This window comes from Vulpes lagopus, chromosome 10, assembly GCF_018345385.1.
Source record: "Vulpes lagopus strain Blue_001 chromosome 10, ASM1834538v1, whole genome shotgun sequence".
NCBI lineage: Eukaryota > Metazoa > Chordata > Mammalia > Carnivora > Canidae > Vulpes > Vulpes lagopus.
The window spans coordinates 66,005,026-66,019,781 of record NC_054833.1 but is presented as its reverse complement, the minus strand read 5'-3'; the positions used below and the strand labels follow the sequence as shown (position 1 = coordinate 66,019,781).

At 42.1% G+C, this 14,756-nt stretch overlaps 1 protein-coding gene across 7 annotated transcripts in view; it reads left to right on the top strand.

Moving 5' to 3' along the window:
* PIGL (phosphatidylinositol glycan anchor biosynthesis class L) overlaps nucleotides 1–6,713 on the top strand; it is an 86,020-nt gene extending 79,307 nt beyond the window's left edge. For 5 of the 7 annotated variants that reach the window (XR_005990146.1, XR_005990149.1, XR_005990148.1 and 2 more), the window contains 2 exons: nucleotides 884–1,090; nucleotides 6,227–6,713. Coding sequence is in view for 2 of the 7 variants with exons in the window: in XM_041770188.1 (XP_041626122.1) it covers nucleotides 6,227–6,325 (99 nt within the window). In the remaining 5 variants the exon portion in view is untranslated. The remainder of the gene's footprint in view (nucleotides 1–883; nucleotides 1,091–6,226) is intronic. The other 2 variants (XM_041770188.1, XM_041770187.1) reach the window with 1 other exon arrangement.
* Nucleotides 6,714–14,756: the final 8,043 nt, after the last annotated feature.

Below are 14,756 nucleotides of genomic sequence, written 5' to 3'. Positions count from 1 at the left end.
TTCCTCAGTATATTTGGTGCCCCATTGTTCTCATTTTGGGGCTTTTTGTTGGTGATTTTACTGTTTAAAATGTTCTCTAAGGGGATGCCTAGGTGGTTCAGTGGTTGAGCGTCACTTGGCATGATCCCAGGTCCAGGGGTCGAGTACTACATTGGGCTCCCTGAGAGGAGCCTGCTTCTCCCTCTACCTGTGTCTCTGCCTCTCTCTCTCTGAGTCTCTCAGGAATAAATAAATAAAGTCTTAAAAAAATTAAATAAAATGTCCTCTAAGGATGCCATTCAAGTGCTGTCTAGGGCACTTACAGAGAAAGTATGTGTGTTAAATAAGCTTCATTCATGCATGAGTTATAGCCCTGTTGGTTGTGTATTTGGTGTAAACGAATCAATAACATAATATTAAATAAAGCATCTTTAAACAGAAACATACATAAAACACGATTATGTGTTGATCAGCTGATGAAAATGTTAACACCAGAGGCTCTTAAGAACCAAAGCCTTTATTTCCCCTAGGAAAAATGATGCAGTATTGACTATTTCAACTGTTTGCAGTAACTTTATAGGACATAGCTACCAGAACAAGAATCATTGTATAGCCTTTTTATTGTTGATTTAGAATTGAATCCCTTTCTGGTCATTACATGTGACTTCTGTAATACTGGTTTTTAAAGACTTATTGAGAATTCCTTAGTGAATGACCTACTTTATGATCAGTCTTTATAAATGTTAACATGTTTATCTAAAAAAAATGTGGGTACTCTATTGATTGCATTTCAGATTCCAGATATAACCAGTAGATTGAGCTTATTAGTACATATGTTGGTCATAACTTGTATATTCTAACTACTTTCTTTCTTTTTTTTTTTTTTTTTTTTTATTTATGATAGTCACAGAGAGAGAGAGAGAGGCAGAGACACAGGCGGAGGAAGAAGCAGGCTCCATGCACCGGGAGCCTGATGTGGGATTCGATCCCGGGTCTCCAGGATCGCGCCCTGGGCCAAAGGCAGGCGCCAAACCGCTGCGCCACCCAGGGATCCCTCTAACTACTTTCTAACTACTTTCTTAACTTTTTGATCTATAACTTTATGATACAAGTATGTTGAGATCTCCCACCCTGAGTTTGAATTTGTCCATTTGTCTTTGTGTTTGATTTATTTATGTTTGGTGCATAAAAGATCAAGGTTGCTATATCATCTTAGTAGACTATTCCTTTTATCATCCTATGTCTCTCATAATTAATGATTTAGCCTTAAATTCTATTTTAATCTTAACATTGCTATAATAGCTTTCTTTGGACTTGTATCTGCATGGCTCATCTTTTTAAAATACCTTTATCGTTTTTCTTTAAGTAAGCTCCACACCCAACACGGGGCTTTTTAATGCCTTTATTTATTTATTTATTTATTTTTAAATTTTTTATTTATTTATTTGACAGAGAGAGAGCACAAGCAGGGAAAGAGGCAGGCAGAGGGAGAAGGAGAAGCAGGCTCCTTGCTTAGCAAGGAGCCCAATGTGGGGCTCCATCCCAGGACCCCAGGATCATGATCCAAGCTGAAGGCAAACACTTACCAGGCACCCCTTAATACTTTTATTTTTAACCTTTTGTTGTCATCTTAAATTTGTTTTAAGATTTTATTATTTAGGGACACCTGGGTGGCTCAGTGGTTGAGCATCTGCCTTTGGCTCAAGTCATGATCCTGGGGTCCTGGAATCAAGTCCCGCATTGGGCTCCCTTTGAGGAGCCTGCTTCTCCCTCTGCCTATGTTTCTGCCTCTCTCTCTGTCTCTCATGAGTAAATAAATGATATCTTTTAAAAAAATCACTTCTTGGCCTTTTGGCTGAGATCAAGTGTAAAAAAAAAAAAAGATTTTATTATTTATTTGAGAGAGAAAGAGAGCACCAGTGGGGCGGGGGGGCAGCAGAGAGAAAAGCAACTCCCCACTGAACAGGGAGCTTGATGTGGGCTCTATCTCAGGCGCCCCTTTTGTTGTAATTTTTAGGTCTATTTTCTGGCATATTGTTGAATTTTTTTCCCTACTCTATGAAATATCTTTCTTCCTTTGTTGAGGTATAATTGACACACATTATAGTAGTTTCAGGTGTATAGTAGTTTCAGGTGTAGTATTCAGGCTCCCTACTCAATGGGGAGTCTGCTTCTTGTTCTTCCTCTCCTTCTGCCCCTCTCCACCTCCCCATGACAGAGAGAGAGCCCATGAGCAGGGGGAGGGGTAGAGAAGAGAATCTCATGCTGAATCTCTGCTGAGCATGGAGCCTGAATCAGGGCTTGGTCCCAGGACCCTGAGATCATTACCTGAGGCAAAATCAAGAGTCGGATGCTTAACCAAGTGAGCCACTCAGGCGCCCCTGCTACTGTACTTTATAATATCATTACTGATATACACTAGATTCCTGGCCCTCTCTGTTTCTTATATCTTACATATTACCTCTTTGTTCACTTTTTGCTGATGCATATACTTCAGCAATTTTTTTCTTTTCTGTCTGCCTATTATTTCACTTTTTTTTTAATTTCATAATTTTTTCTTTAGGGTGGTTTTTCTCCTACTTAGATGTTTGAAAGTCCAAAATGTAATTATTTTGGTCTGACAAAGTGGGGCTTTCTTTATTGTTTTTTTAATATTTATTTATTGTTATTTTTAATGTATTTTTTTAAAAGACTTTATTTATTTATTCATGAGAGACACAGAGAGGGAGGCAGAGAACATAGAGACAGAATCAGGCTCCTCACAGGGAGCCGGATATAGAACTTGATCCCTGACCCGGGATCATGCCCTGAGCCTAAGGCAGACACTCGACCACTGAGCCACCCAGGAGTCGTTTCCTTTTTTTTTTTTAAGATTTTATTTATTTATTCATGAGAGACACAGAGAGACAGGCAGAGACATAGACATAGGCAGAGGAGAAGCAGGCTCCCCCAAGGAGCCAGATACAGAACTCGATCCCAGGACCCCAGGATCACACACTGAACCAAAGGCAGCTGCTTAACTGCTGAACCACCCAGGCATCTCTATTTATTTATTTTAGAGAGAGAGAGTGTACATGAGGGGCAGAAGGAGAGGGAGAGAGAATCTCAAGTAGACTCTGTGCTAAGCATAGAGCTCAACTCAAGGTCGATCTCATGACCGTGAGATACCAACTCTGAGATCATGACCTGAGCAGAAACCAAGAGTTGGACATGTAACTAACTTTGCCACCCAGGTGCCCCTGATAAAGTGTTTTATAAAACTATTTTCATCTTAAATATATTCACGGTCTAGTTGCTGATTTTATTAGTTCTCTTTCTTCACATTACATTATGTCTTTAGGAATTCTGATTTGCAAATTAGGCACAAGGTTGTTGAATTTAGGAATGTTATTCCCCTCCTCCTTTGTGCTACCCCCCTCCCCCACACACACACCCAACCCTTGTCTAGAGAGTTTGCAATTTCTTGAAGGCCAGAATCAGGTCCTCACTTGGCAGTTCCAGTCACAAAGCCCAAAGGTAATTCAGCTCAGTGCTGATCTCAAAGCATTCAGCTTGCCCTCAGAGCAGTCCATGGCATTTCTTCCCAACTTCTTTTCACAGACAACCGAGCCCCTGGCCCATCCAACAGAGTCCGGGCAGTGAGATCCTTCAGAAGAAGGACTCCCAGCCAACACCTTGCTCTGAGCCCCTGAGCCAGCAATCCTCTGCTTCAGGCTGTCATTCTTGTATTTACATTCTTTAGGTTCATGGTGCTCTTGGTGTTAGTTTTGACCCATTCTTGTCTCTGTATTCTCTCAGCATTTTCTTGTCACTACTATGTGTTTGGAACAGGAAGCACAAATTTACTGCTGCATCTTAACCAGATCAACCTGAATTATCTTGACCAGGAACACCTGAATTATGTTGAACCTAAGAAAATTAAAAGTAGGGGTGCCTGGGTGGCTCAGCGGTTGAGTGTCTGCCTTCGGCTTAGGGCATGATCCCAGGATCCCGGGATCAAGTCCCGTATCAGGCTCCCTGCGAGGAGTCTGCTTCTCCCTCTGCCTGTGTCTCTGCCATTCCCTCTGTTTTAGATAGATAGATAGATGATAGATAGATAGATAGATAGATACCATTCTCTGTGTTTATAAATAAATACCATTCTCTGTGTTTATAAATAAATAAATACCATTCTCTGTGTTTCTAATAAATAAATAAATAAATTTTAAAAAGAAAAAAAATTTTTAAAGAAAATTAAAAGTAAATACAGGGTGCCTGATGCATTCGGCAGAGCATGCAACTCTTTTTTTTTTTTTTTAAGATTTTATTTATTTATTCATGGAGACACACAGAGAGAGAGGGGTGGGGGGCAGAGACACAGACAGAGGGAGAAGCAGGCTCCATGCAGGGAGCCCGACGTGGGACTCGACCCCAGATCTCCAGGATCATACCCCGGGCTGAAGGCAGCGCTAAACCACTAAGCCCCCGGGGCTGCCCAGAGCATGCAACTCTTGATCTCGGGGTCATTACATCGAGCCCCCACATTGGGGGTAGAGTTTACTTAATAAAAAAAAAGAATACAAAGAAATTAAAAATAAATAGAATTACCATATATGGTAATTACCATATATGGTAGCCATTTATATGATCCAGCAATCCTACTTCTGGGTTTATATTCAAAAGAATTGAAAGCAGGGTCTTGATTTCCACATCCATGTTCATTGCAGCATGTTACACAAGAGCCAACAGATAGAAGCAGCCCAAATGTCCCTAGCATTTGAATCAATTAAGAAAATCTACACACTTAGGATGGAATATTATTCAGGCTTAAAAAAAGAGAAAGGAATCCTGTCATCTGCTACAACATGGATGAACCCTGAGGACATTTTGCTGAGTGAAATAAGCCAGTTGCAAAAGGACAAATACTCTATGATTCTACTTAGATGAGAAATCTAGAGTAGTCAAAATCACAGAGACAGAAGGTAGAATGATGGTTGCCAGGGACTGGAGGAGGGGAAAATAGGGAGTTGGTTTTTAGTGGGTTTAGAGTTTTCTTTTCGCAAGGTGAAAAAAATTCTATGGATTTTTTACACAACAATATGAATATGGGTAAGATTATAGAAACATACATTTAAAAATGGTTAAGATGGTAAAAATTTATATTTTGTGCTTAATACCATAATCAAAAATTAAAAATAAATTAAAAGTAATAACATTTTTGCTAGGGAAGAGGAAAAGGTAAATTAAATGATAGAACCCATTGTTAAACCCTTAAACGAGATCTGTAAATTAGTAAAATATTTTTGGGGAATCATAGCAATAAGTCTCAGAAATCTGGGGCACCTGGGTGGCTCAGTGGTTGAGTGTCTGCCTTTGGCTCAGGTCGTGATCCCGGGGTCCTGGGATCGAGTCCCACATGGGGCTCCCTGCAGGGAGCCTACCTCTCCCTCTTCCTATGTCTGTGCCTCCCTCTGTGTCTTTCATGAATAAATAAAGAAAAACCTAAAAAAGAAAAGTCAGTCTGTTTAGAATGTACTTACCTTTTGATATTCTTGATATACTAAGTAAAAACAAACAGGTTACAGGGCACCTGGCTGGCTCAGTTGGTAGAGCATGCAACTCTTGATCTTGGGGCCGTAAGATTGAGCCCCACACTAAACAGTTTACTTTAAAAAATAAATTAATTAAATAAGTAAATATATTTACAAAATCATTATGTATTACTTGTATACTTCAATAAATTTGCACTTACTCTGACCCAATCATTTTTATTTCTAAGACTTTATCCTAAAGAAATGAACAAAGATGCATTCAGAGATTTATGAGCAAGAATGCTCATTGGTGTAATTTATGATAGTCAAAAAAGCAACTAATATTCAGCAGATGAGTGATGTAGGATTGAATAACCAGCAAAATCATAGCTTTGAAGGAAAGCTCAAATATCTCTGCCTCTCTCTGTGTCTCTCATGAATAAATAAATAATCTTATAAATATTTTTTAATAAAATAAAATAATAAATTGAGGTAATGCATGGAAACCAATCACACTCTATAGCCGTCAGTGGCATCATGTAGTTTTATCACAGGGCTGTTGGTAAGAGATGGGACAGGGGAGGCAGTGATTGGAGGCCAATCAAGAGGCGTTCACGCATTACAGGAAGAAGCCAGAGTAAGTTATTAGCATGAGGTGTGTTCGTGGGAGGAAGAACTTCAGGTGAGGAAAGGAGTGAAGCAGTGCATGTCTTCTAACTAGTCTTTGCTTCTTCTAGAGAGCCATGTCCTGCCACCACAGCCAGCTGCTCTGGTTCCGCCGCCTCTATGTGCTCTTCTCCAGATACATGAGAATCAACTCCCTGTACTTCCTCTGAAGCCTTGAAGAATTTTCTGATCCAAGAAACAAAGGGAGAAAAATAGCCAGAACGCCTGGGTCCTGGCCTTGAGCTGGCCTATAGCCCTGAACCAAAGGAGATCCCGGTGTGGGGAGGCCTTCCAGAGCTCTGCTGCTCTGTGCTGTGAGGCTCTAACAAAAGGGGGGCCATGCAGACCAGTGGGTTGTCCAAACGTCAGCTTCTTCCTCTGGGAAAAAAAAAAACCCACAGCCGTCAAAACCAAACAAACCCAAGGATAATAATAGCTACCCTGCTAGCTTCTCTAGTTCTTCTGAAAAACAGGTTACATAATGACGTGATGTATGTCAAAACACCTAGCATAGAGCCTGCTATTATTATAAATGATCGTAAAAGCGCTCTGAAATCACTTCACAGATGCCATGATGTGGTATTTTTACACTGTTTCCAAAGGAGGCTCACCAAACACACACACACACACACAAAATAACCAGTCTATGTTAAATTAGTTCAACCATGGTTCCTTTGATTAATGTTGTAGCTTATGTATCAGATTTGAATCCAGGGAAACTTTTCTATTTAATATCACAGTTGGTAAATTGGGCTCCCAAAGTCTGAACACCATGTCCAGCATTTCATACTGAGATTATTATGATGTGGGCCCTGCCCTGAAGGAGCTTACAGATGTCTCAGCTCCCAGTCTTTTGAGGGAAGCAGGAAATAGGAAGACAAATCTGGAATTGTTGTTTTGTTTTGTTTTGTTAAGACTCAAAAATATGATGTTTTAAAATTGTGCTACAAACAAAAGCAGTCTGAGGCGTCTAGCTTGGAAGCTACTCCCACAGTCCACCTAATGGTTCAGGGAAGTGGGCTGAGGCAGGGAAGCTCAGTGGTGAAGCATGCAGGCTCTGAATACTTCTGAGCCTGGGTATGAGGCCAGATTTACCAGCAATGTAAAGTCTCTGATGCAATTCTCCCATTTACAAAATGAAAGACAGTCATGGTACCAACCTCGGAGGAGATGATGCCTGGTGGGCGCATAGTAAAGGGTCTGGCACTCAGAGCTCTGGAGGGACGAGCTACTGGTATTCTGAAATCTACAGAATAAACAGGCATAATACAGAGGGACTCACATAAGTAGAAGTCCTGACACAGAAAGGATCTTGGTGTGCATTGTCTAGTGAGTATCCTCTCTGCCCCTCAGATGAAGGCTTGCATTGCTGTCTCCATAGCAACAGGTTAGAGATCTCTCTTGAATGCCTCCTAGGGGCCAAAGGGGATTGACAGAGCTATCAGGCCCTGTAGCTGGAATCGAAATGCAAATCCGGTTGTTATCTGTCTACATAAAATTTGTCAATAGGTCCTAATAGCCTCCATAGAAACTGAGAAGGTATAAGCCACCAACGCTGGTTAGAGCTGGGGGTGCTGAGAGGGGGCAGGGACAAGCTGCCTCCAGTCCTACTAGCCTCTCTGGACTGCAAGTCTCAGTATGTTTTGTTTTATTTTTTAAGATTTTATTTATTTATTCATAAGAGATACACAGAGAGAGGCAGAGACACAGGCAGTGGGAGAAGCAGGCTCCCTGCGGGGAACCGTATGTGGGACTCAATCCTGGGACTCCAGAATCATGCCCTGAGCCAAAGGCAGACGCTCAACGGCTGAGCCACCCATGCTACCCAAGTCTCAATATGTATTAAGAGCTTTTAAAATACCCGTACCCTGCGACCTAAGGAAATACTTTAAAATTAAATGTATACATACAGGCATCATCATAGTATTATTTATAATAACACAATTAGAAAATCCCAGTGATGCAATCATAGCAACAAGAAAATGTTTTATTAAATTTTATTATTTTATTATTATTATTTAAGATTTTATTTATTTTTTCATGAGAGACACTGAGAGAGAAAGAGGCAGAGACACAGACGGAGAGAGAAGCAGGCTCCAAGGAGGGAGCCTGACGTGCGACTGGATCCCGGGTCTCCAGGATCACACCCTGGGCTGAAGACAGCGCTAAACCGCTGAGCCACCCGGGATGCCCTATTTTTTTATTTTTTTAAAAAAATATTTTTTTTTCATGAGAGACACAGAGAGAGAGGCAGAGACATAGGCAGAGGCAGAAGCAGGCTCCATGCAGGGAGCCCGATGTGGCACTCGATCCTGGGACTCCAGGATCACGACCTGAGCCAAAGGCAGACAACCGCTGAGCCACCCAGACATCCCTGTTTTATTAAGTTTTAGAAAGCAAGTTAGGAATGATACAATCTCATTTTAGTTAAACATACATGCACAGATAAATACATCTGTGTGTATACTCACACATAAAAGTGTGTGTGTAGAGAGAAAGAGAGAGAGATACGCAGAGATATATATCCAAAAGGTATTTACTGGGGTGCCTGGCCAGCTCAACTGGTAGAGCACAGGATTCTTGATCTTGGGATGTCTTGAGTTCAAGCCCCATGTTGGGTGTAGAGCTTGTGTTTAAAAAAAAGTACCAATTAGTAAAGTTATCTTTCTAAAATGAACATTTATAATTTTAAAGGATTTTGTGGTTTATGAATAGTTTTGATGTGATAAAACACTTTTGATAAAATGTAAAGCTAAAAAAATGTGCATGGGCAGGGGCACCTAGGTGGCTGAGTCGGTTCAGCATCTGACTTCAGCTCAGGTCGTGATCTCAGGGATTGAACCCCACCTCGGGCTCCCTGCTTAGCTTGGAGTCTTCTTGTCTTTCTTCCTCTCCCTTTGCCCCTCCCCCTGCTCGTGCTCACTCTCTCTTTCAATACATAAATAAAACCTTTTTTTAAAATGTGTATAGCCAGGATAATCTCAATCATGTATAGAAACAATTCATTAGGGATCCCTGGGTGGCGCAGCGGTTTGGCGCCTGCCTTTGGCCCAGGGCGTGATCCTGGAGACCCGGGATCGAATCCCACGTCAGGCTCCCGGTGCATGGAGCCTGCTTCTCCCTCTGCCTGTGTCTCTGCCTCTCTCTCTCTCTCTCTCTGTGACTATCATAAATAATAAATAAAAATTAAAAAAAAAAGAAACGATTCATTAAAGAGAAGCCAGCCATTTATACACTGCTGACAGGCATGTAATGGTACAGACTCTGTTAAGGGCAACATGGCAATTTCTAGTAAAGTTACATATTCCCTGATCCAGCATTTCCACTTCTAGTAATTTACACTATAGATTTACATGTTTCAAAGATTTAAGGGATGCTGAAAGACTTTATAATAGTAAAATACTGCACCAGTCCAAACACTACCAATAAGGATTGCCTAAATAAGTGTGGGTACACCAGTAAAATAGAATGCCACAAAATTATTAAAAATAATAAGGCAGGCAGCCCTGGTGGCACAGCGGTTTAGTGCCGCATGCAGCCCGGGGTGTGATCCTGGAGACCCAGGATCGAGTCCCACGTTGGGCTCCCTGCATGGAGCCTGCTTCTCCCTCTGCCTGTGTCTCTGCCTCTCTCTCTCTCTCTCTCTCTCTCTCTCTCTCTCTCTCTCTGTGTGTGTGTGTGTGTCTATGAATAAAACAAAATCTTAAAAAATAATAATAATAAGGCAATGCACTGATACAGCGAGATCTCCAAGATATACAGTTAACTGGAAAAAAAACAGATGCAGAACAGTGTTTGAGAATGCAACCATTAGTGGGGAAAAAAATATATATGTCTACACATCCAATTGCATGTGAACAAATGGGATATTTCTGGTTACAGTGCTTGTCTACAAAAGGAAATTGAGTGAGAGGAAGGGAATGGATACCTTTTTTGTCCCTTTTGAATTTTATACCATGCACATATATTCCCTATTCAAAAATACTTTTAAAAGTATTTGGAGTTTAGAAAGCTGAGTAGAATCAATAGTAGTTGCTTCTGAATGGTGGGATTTGAGTTCTTTTCTGCTGTTGTTTTACTGCCCATGTTGGCATTTTTGTTTTTTTAATAAGGTAAAAGTCGAGGTGGAAATGAAAACAAGCTAACATTTTTATTTCCTGGTGACGGGGGCTTGATTCTGATCCCTGTTGCTGGAGAGCAAGCTCCCCCTATGGCTGGCTCTGTCCATCCCAACACCCTGGGGGCATCGCAGGGCCTGGGGCACCTGCAGCTGCAGGCTCCCCTCAGAGATCCCAGTGGGACCAGAGAGAGATTCTCCCCGGTGCCTGAAGAGAGCACTGGACAGCAGCGTGGGAGGGAAGGATGCCCCTCGAAGCCAGTAGGGCCGCCGCTGGACCGGGGAGTAGGGCCTGTGCTCAGGTGAGGGGAAAAGTATCGTGTGCAGGGTAGCCCTGGGGACACACGGCAAAAAATGCCTATGTGCAAACTGTCAGAAAGCAGCCCTTCCTCCAGGGAGACATATGCCCTCACCAGAGCAAACAGCCTGGTGAGAGGAGCACAGACTACCCACTCCGCCCTCTGAGCCACACACTTGTAGAGTTAACAACCTGCAAAACTGTACAGTAGCCCTGAAGGCTAGAGCCAAGATGTTCATGGTTTCTTCAAGCCACAAGGCAAGGAAAGAAGGAAGGAAGGGGAGGAGGGAGGGAGGCAAGGAGAGGGCCAACCACACACAAACTAGATCTCAGCTAATTAAGAATTCCCTGGGAAGAGGCTGTATCCACTTGCCCAGAGTCCTGGGAGGCCAGCTGGTTCAGGGTTGGGGTGCTATTCCTGCTCCCTGCGGTTGGGAGAGGGTTACCCCTCGTCAGAGGGACCTGTAGGCCCTTCACAGTGGCTTCAGAGAGGGCCAGGGGTTTGCTAGTTCTTACCTCTGGCCCAGAAGAGCAGAAAGTGCCCGGTCTCCACCACTCACTGCTTTGCCACTGCTCGGGACAAGGGCGACCAGACACAGTAGGAAAGGGAAGCCCTCTCCCAAGGAAGCTCAGGAGGAAAGGAAGTTCCCCTCTGCAGGGGGCAGCCTTCCCCGAAGGAGCACTGAATGAGGGACTTCATCAAGAACAAAATGAAAGCTCAGGCCCTAGCCCAGACACAAAAGGATGTTTCTCAGGAGTGGCCAAGTCAGTAATCTGGAGTATCAACTAGAAGATACCTCTCAGGACCCAGAGGACGGGAAGCTCAGAAATGGAAAACATGATGGAAATTAGACCTGAAAAATACATCTAAGGAAAAAAAAATCAGGAGACCTAAGATGTGAGTAATGGGAGTTCCAGAAGGAGAAACACTTACAGATGGGGATAATGGAGAATTTATATAATCTGGAAGAGAATTGAGTCAGTGCACCAGAAGGGCTCACCATATTCTAGCCAGCTTTGATTTTTTTTAAAAGATACACATAGGGGTGCCTGGGTAGCTCAGTCAGTTAAGCATCTGCTTTCAGCTCATGTCATGATCCTGGGGTCCTGGGATTGAGCCCCACATCAGGCTCCACACTCAATGGGGGTTGGGGGGGTGTCTGCTTCTCTCTCTCCCTCTGTCCCTTCCCCCTGCTCTCTGTGTCAAAGAAATAAAATCTTTTTTAAAATAGTAAAAATATACATGTGTGAGCTGCAAAATCCTAAAATTTCAAGTGGGGGAGGGAGATAAAAGTATTGTGAAGGTCTCCTATGGGTTCAATGGGAAGCTCTGGAGGAGAAGCACCTTTAAAAGAAAAGAGAGATTTTATTTGTTTATTCATGAGAAACACAGAGAGAGGCACAGACAGAAGCCAGCTCCACGCAGGGAGCCTGACATGGGACTCGATCCTGGGTCTCCAGGATCAGACCCTGGGCTGAAGGTGGCACTAAACCGCTGAGCCACCCAGGCTGCCCTGGAGGAGAAGCATCTTGAAGTGATAAAGTACCAGGGGCTCCGTCTGGGTCTGCAGGACAGGACAGGTAACCACCTGCAGCTTTGAAAAGATAGAATCACAATTAACTAAGCAGAAAAGAGGAAACAAAAATCTAAAAGACACCAAAGTAAAAGGAAAAAAAAGGAAGACAGGAAGCAAAGCATAAAATGGAAAAATACAATGGAAATGATACAAAAAGAATTGAATCAAGTATCAGTTACTTCAAACAAAAAAAGGAATGAGCTAATTTCCCTACCAAACCTGAGTTAGAAAACAAAATCTAGCATCTAGACATAACAAAGAGAGGCTAAAAATAAAAGGATGTGTCACCTACCATGTACCAAGCGAAGGCACACAAACCAGAAGAGGGACAACACACATCCAAGCATCAAAAAGCCTGGAACAATGGGAGATATTTTAGACAGGCACCCGATTCTCTCCATGAGAAGATACGTACCCCATATCACAGCAGCCAGATACTTGCAACAAACTGTCTCAGAGACCCAAGTTATTTTAAAAACACAATAATAATGAAAGGCTTTAATATTCTTTCAGAACGCTGACAAATCAAGGTGGCAAAAAGTAAAGACACAGCATTTGGGTAATATAAGGAACTTAAATAAAGTCAGTACTCACTTATGTGATAAAATATTTACAAAATTCAATTATTGATTGGCCCCTGAGAAATTCCTAATAAATTTCCCGAAGGAAATTTTGCAGGCCACATTTTTTTTTATCATCATCATCCAATACGTTTCAATTAGTTTATAAAATGACCCCAAAGCCTCTACAGAGAAACCAAGAAACATCCTCCAAAATGACCTCTAGACCACAGAAAAAATTATAAACTAACTAGAAGATAATAAAAATGACGTTTTGTATGGGACCTATCTCCAGGTGATCTGTACTCTTTCATTTTTTAAAAAGATTGAAATTAAGTGAACTACGTGATTCAACGCAAAGAAATCTACAATATAAACCAAGCGAAAGTAGCAAGAGGGATTTAATACAGATGAAGGAGAAAAATAAAAAGATGGTGGAAAGGTTCTAAGTTTTCTTTGAAAAATCAAATAAGCCAACACCTGGCAAATCCAATTCAGAAAAAGGGAAAACGCAAGTGCCATTTTCAGGAACAGGATGGATACTATGGCCACAAAAAATGGAAAAGACTGAAAAAACTATAAAAGATGTTAATGCAAGTCTGTGGCAACGCAACTGAAAATCTGCAAGAAACGGATGACTTCCTAGGAAATTTTGGGCTCCCGCCGAAACCTACCAGAATGTCTTAAATAGGGTCCAGGCATTTCAATCCCATAAAATGCAGGGTTGTGTCACTGTGAGATTAATCCAAACCAATACTTTTTAATATTCCAAGGATTCAGCATCGGGCCACCCAGCACTACAGTATCAGGGTTCCCAGGCCACAGCTGTTCTGCCTTTGGCCAAGCCTAGTAGGGAGGGCAGGACACCCAGGCAGCACCAGGCTCAGCATCAATTGCAAGGCGGGGGTGGGAGGGAAGGGAGACTAGCCAGGCTCTGTGTCCAGGTTGGTCCCCAGGACAGATTGATGGTGGCTGTTTCCTCCCACTGGGAAGCGTCACACTGTCCCTTTTGTTGAGTCCTTGCAAAGTAGAACATGCTTCAAGAGCAAGTCCCTAACAGGTGGTCATCTTCAAATCCCCTTCCAAGCTCACACTGCAGTACACCTTGGCAGGCCCACACTGGAGAATAGGCAGGGAGCCACAACTGGATTATATAATAATGGCAGTGCATCTGATTAATGGGAATTTTATATGGCCAAAATTTACTTTAAAAAAGAACAGACCCAATAACCACAGAAAAATGAGAAAGGTAACTATTTTTTTTTAATTTTTAAGGGTTTTATTTATTTATTCATGAAAGACAGAGAGAGAGGCGAGAGACACGCAGAGACACAGGCAGAGGGAGAAGCAGGCCCCACGCAGAGAGCCCGATATGGGACTCGATCCCAGGTCTCCAGGATCAGGCCCCAGGCCGAAGGCGGTGCTAAGCCGCTGAGCCACCGGGGCTGCCCCTATAATAGATTTTTTTAAAAGACTTATTTATTTGACGGGGGGCGCAGAGGGAAAGAAATCTCAAGTAGTGCTGAGCACAGAGCCTGACACGGGGCTCAATCCCACGACCCTGAGATCATGACTTCAGCCGAAACCAAGAGTCAGGTACTTAACCAACTGAGTCACCTAGGCACCACTAAAACATACTTTTTTTTTTTTTTTTAAAGATTCCTCATCTAGATGGTTTTATAGCTATCTAAAGATAATTCCAATATTATCCAGAGAACAAAATATATACAAAAGTACTCCAGTTCATACACAAAATAGCAAAACATGATCTAGCCCAACAAGTAAAAATCACTGACAATTTTATTTGCAAATAGAGGCATACCTTTTTTTACTGTTCTTTGCTTTATTGCTCTTCACAAATATTGCATTTTTTACAAATTAAAGATTTGAGGCAACCCTGTGTTGAGAAAGTCTGCTGGTGCATTTTCCTAACAGTATGTGCTCACCTTGTGTTACAATGGAACATTTATGGGAATTCTTGCAATATTTTGTTTTTTTTTCTTGCAATATGTAAATTTTTTCATTATTGTTATATTTGTTATGGTGATC